This window comes from Rhagoletis zephyria, unplaced genomic scaffold (assembly GCF_001687245.7).
Source record: "Rhagoletis zephyria isolate East Lansing unplaced genomic scaffold, Rhagoletis_zephyria_1.1 Rzeph_scaffold_04946, whole genome shotgun sequence".
In the NCBI taxonomy this organism is placed as follows: domain Eukaryota; kingdom Metazoa; phylum Arthropoda; class Insecta; order Diptera; family Tephritidae; genus Rhagoletis; species Rhagoletis zephyria.
This window is the reverse complement of record NW_016162029.1, coordinates 31,164-36,124: the sequence shown is the minus strand read 5'-3', so window position 1 is coordinate 36,124 and position 4,961 is coordinate 31,164. Positions and strand designations below refer to the sequence as shown.

At 34.5% G+C, this 4,961-nt stretch overlaps 1 protein-coding gene across 1 annotated transcript in view; it reads right to left on the bottom strand.

Annotated features, from left to right (window-relative positions):
- LOC108371397 (transcription factor grauzone-like) overlaps positions 1-4,023 on the bottom strand; it is a 10,035-nt gene extending 6,012 nt beyond the window's left edge. Inside the window, exons 1-5 of the mRNA XM_017626946.1 lie at positions 3,458-4,023; positions 3,028-3,388; positions 2,448-2,919; positions 2,175-2,372; positions 1,732-2,113 (exon numbers count right to left, since the gene is read on the bottom strand). Coding sequence (XP_017482435.1) covers positions 1,732-2,113; positions 2,175-2,372; positions 2,448-2,919; positions 3,028-3,388; positions 3,458-3,574 — 1,530 coding nt within the window. The 5' untranslated portion in view covers positions 3,575-4,023. The remainder of the gene's footprint in view (positions 1-1,731; positions 2,114-2,174; positions 2,373-2,447; positions 2,920-3,027; positions 3,389-3,457) is intronic.
- Positions 4,024-4,961: the final 938 nt, after the last annotated feature.

The following is a 4,961-nucleotide window of genomic DNA, read 5'->3' as shown; positions in this document are numbered from 1 at the left end:
CCCCTGATCTAAGGGTGCATGCGATTAATTCGGCATAGGGCTCATTCGAAAGGGCACGATTTAGCCTTTAATTTCTGACATATACAAAGTTTGTAGCACGTCAGGGTTCAGCTCTACAATTTTTCAAAAATGGCCAAAAACGCTGTTTTTAGGGGTTTCAACCCCTTTTTTCTCGAAAACGTGACGTGATGGGAAGTTTTGGACCCCAGATTCGTGTTCAGCACAAAAAATCCGTTCGGAAACACCAGGTCCCGTCTTATTCGCAAAACCCTTGTAGACCAGTGTAATTGGTATTCTGGCATGCACACGAAGCAGTCAATATAATTAGGACACTATAGTAAAACTGCGGTTGTAGTTTTTCTCTTTTACATTGGAGTTTTCTAAGGACCTTGTAATTTCAAAGATATGATTATTATAAGATGATCAAAGATAAAATTATTTAAAAAATTCAGTAGAGGACGAATGGGCATTGACAATGGCCTTTTAATTAATTTTTTTAAGCTTATAAAGTTAGAAGGACGAAATTCGAGGATGTGGTCGAGTGTTTGATATATATTAATTATAACCGCATAGTTTTGTTCACAACGTTTTCCTTTAAATATTGAAATATCTTCACCGATTCGTCGAAATGGAAAGGAAACTGTGAAACTAAACCAAGGATATTTTGATATTTTAGGAAGAGATTTGCAGATTTCAGCTAAAATTTTAAGAATATTTACTAGTCACAATTAAAGGGGTTAGAATCAAAAGGATCTAAGAAGTAGATCTGAAATTTTTTTGAGATAATTAAGGTTAAAGTTGATTACTTATTGTAAATTCTGGGTAAATGCATTTGAAATGATTTTTGCCAAAATGAATCCAGGTTAATTAACTGATTCAAAGAATGTTTACTCTTTGCAACCAAATAGACACTATATTTAACTATACAAATGGGTATAACTTATATTTTCAAAAAATGTCACTTAGACCCTTATGATTCTAGCCCCTTCAATTATAAGGTATTTTAATGTATCTTAATATTTAAGCTCGTATTTGTTTGCGTTATAATAATCTAATTATTTAATTTATGTAGCTTTTTTTGAAGAAAAATATATATTTTTTTTTGCTTTGAAACAAATTGTTTGGCTATTTTTTGCTATTTTTCGGAGAATTTAGCTATAAGACTCAAATTTTCTGGCAATACTGATAGCGAAACGTGTCACTTTTTCACGTTTTCGTTTAAAGCTCTCTTTCCTCGTCCAAGTCATCGAATTTGTTGTTTATATTATATATCACAATTAATGATATTTGTTATTTTCTTAATAGCATGAAGTGCTTTAAAGATGTAGCAAAACTCATTTCGGGGGAATTTCTTTGAAAATAGGGCATTTTTTTCAGGAATTTCGGGGAATTAGCGCTAAGAGAGTAGGCATCCCTGCTCTCAACAGCCCGAGAACTAACCAAAGAAACACAAATTGGACACTTTCGTTCAATTTTTACATACATGCCGCTTACGTTTTTTTGCGGTTAGGGCTCGATATTTATATAATTATATATGTTTGCATGTACATATGTATATATATGAACATAATTGAGAAATTCTCTATATTTTGTTAGATTCTTGTTTTGACTTCGCTAAATTGAAATCTTTCTAATTCGAAAATCTCAATAATTGGTAAAATATAACTGGCTCTCGCTATTACGAATTATAGGGATCCCACTGTTGTTGTTGTTTTGTATAACGTATTTTACCTTTAGTCCAATCGAAGTTTTAAATTCTTTCGCACACATTGGACAAGGGAAAACTCTATTTGAGTGATGATAGCGTATGTGTGATGAAAGTATTCGCCTTGTAGTTTTCTCAGCATCACAGTGAGGACACTTAAAGACTTCACCAGATGCTTCATCACGATGTGATATCATATGCTTGCGCAAATTGCGATCACTCTTTAGCCATTTCAGACAAACTGGGCATTGTACCTCAGGACGGGGTTCCGTGTTGTGCACGTTATCCATATGGTATTTTAAATTTGCCGCATTTCTCAAACGTTTTCCACATATGTCGCAAACGGATTCAAATTCATTTAGGTGCACAGTTTTCTCGTGCTGAGTTAAAATCCAAGTATTGGCAAAACTAAAATGATGATAATAGTAATAAGTTGGCATTTTGTACTACTAAAATAACAATGACATACGCTTTATTGCATAATTTACAAATGTGATCTTTAGGCATGTGGCGCATGCGTATGTGACTATCTAAAATGTATTGTTTGGAAAACTTTTTCGGACACTGTTTGCACCCAAATTGAAGATTTTCCTCTGCTTGGTGCAACGAGAGCATATGATTGATATAATTTTTGCGGCTTATTAATTGTTTATTGCATATAGCACACCTAATAAAAAAAACATAGGCTATTAATAATCCGGGGAACATATATGTATGCACTTGTATGTTTATATGTATGTACTTAAAAAAATCGGGGTTCTTATGCAGTTGAATATGATCAACGAAAAATGTTCGTTTCAGGAAACGTTGATTGCAGCAAACCGCATAGCCGGGACACTGATGTTGCCGCCGAAAATGACTTTTAAGCTCCTTGAAATCTTTCAATTTCTCTTTACAAATGTAACAACTCAGCTCCGTGTTTTGGGCCAAAAATTCGTCAGCCTCTTGGATTGCTTTTAATTTTTCTTTATAATTGCTCGAACGCATGGGTTTTTTGGCTTCACCACCCCTTCTGTTTTTCTTTTTTGGGTTGTCTTTTTCTTCAATACCATTGTGATTTTTCTTTTTAGCGATTTCACTTTTTTTCGGGCGCCCTCTCTTACTCTTTCCTATCTCAAATGTGCGATTTTCTTTTGCTTTAGTATGTGTGGACTTTTGTTCAACTTGGGAATCTATTTTTTCCGTCTCAGTTTCAATGTCCTTCGATAGAAGATCTAGTATTTTTGGATATTTTTTTTTTCGAATAATTTAATTGTCAGCATACATATGTACATATAAGTAATTCATCACAAACATTAAACAAGAGCCGTTTAAATACTTACCTAGTGAATCCGTTAAAGGAACAGTGAAATAATCATCGTCCATCGTTGACTCATCCTCTTCCGTTTTAGCCGCCACAAATTCAGTTTGACCTCCACAGATTCCAGGTTCTCCTCCATCAAATATATCTATTTCAGGCTCACATAATTCAGTGTCTACCTTTTCGTGACTTATAGGCATTTCATTATATACGATAGTTTCCCCCTCAATTTCTTCTATATCACGTTTGATTTCAGGCAACTGCAAATGACTTTCTAGGTTCTTCTGCTTCTCTTCAATACGTAACCAAAATATGTGGAATTCGTGCAGATGACCCCAGCATAGCGAACATATTTTATTTGACACAGTATCATCGTAGCGGATCTAAAATTTTGGATGTTCGTTCGGATAAAAACACATACCTAAACGTATGAACTTTCGTTTACAATTTACCTCAATTGCGAAATGCTTAGCCACCACCTTTAATATCTCCTTCTGAGCCATTTCACCAGTCTCGGTGTAAATGTTCAATATATCTTTTGATTCACATAAACATAGTCTACAAATCATATTGTTTTCTTATAATTTCTTTTGTTTACCATTTGCCGACCAACTAAATTAATTTATTTTAGGGAAGCGCGATACCGCTACGATATCGTTGTTCAACATATCGGTCAATTTATATCGATACCAGGTGTTGTGATACGATATCGATACAATATTTTGTTTCGATATTTGCGTAAAAATAGGATATCTTTTTAACCATGAACCATGGTTCATGTTTATAACTATTTCGTTTTCGATATTTCCGATATTCAATATATATATTAGTAGATATATCGGTATCGATTATTATGAATTTTGAGCAGAGGAGGGTAGCTTCGACTAAGGTTCATAGAAGAGAAGGTTACGACATGGGGCTGTCAAAAATTTGTTTTCCTCCAATGACGTAGTTGCGAAGTGAGTTCTGATTGGCTGGAATATTGTACGAAGAAGGAGAGTACACAAAACGCAGAAAACATATGGGGTGTTCACAGTTCGTTCCAAATAGTGTCTCAAAATGTAGACGTCTACATTTTAAGACGTTTTCTAACCGTAAAATCTGTGGTGTTGTTGTTTCCCATACAAAATTGGAAAACGACGCCGTCTACATTTTGTCACACTCAAAGGTATGNATAGAACGCACTCGCGTATTTTTAAATAAAAAGCGTTCATAACATTGCCAAAATTTCGCTACCGAAATTGAAATTACCTTTCTCGGTGTAATTTTGCAATCAAAAACAGCGCACTTAAATTTTTAATAACTTAAATAAACTTAAAGACGCAGAAAAAAAACACAAACTTCGACGCTAATTGTCAAACGGTAAATATCAGGGTTACATATATTTGAAATAAAACTTGATGTTTTTTTTACTAAAATAGTGTATTTTTATAATTTTTTATAATTTTTAAATAATTTTTTAGGAACCTGGCAACTCCAAAATTGAGCCACCTACGTCATCAAGATGGCGGCCATGGCTGATGTCGTAACCCTGCAAAAATCGTTGGACCATGTAGTCTATTTGTGGTTTATTGGAGTAATTACAAAAGTGTTCCTCTGTCATGCTGTAGCGGGCCAACTCGTGCCTCTGAGCCAGCTTATTGTTTGTTACCCGATAACTGCTCGTGTTTTAACGAAATGTGATTGAAGTTGAACATTTGAAAGCACATTTGCATGTCTGGCTGTAGCTAAACGTGTAGAGATGCTAGCTGTTAGTTGTGAGCTCCCAGCATGTTCGTGTTCGAATGCCGTCAGAGGCAACATGTAATTTTTAATTTTTGTCTTGGTTTTTATTAATTTCGAAAAAGCATCTGAGAAGTGAAGAACAAAAGCGTGTACAAACGAAAAAATATAACAACAATGCCATTGTTAATATGTTGGAGTAGTTTTGTGCTACTCTGATGTAATGCAGGGATG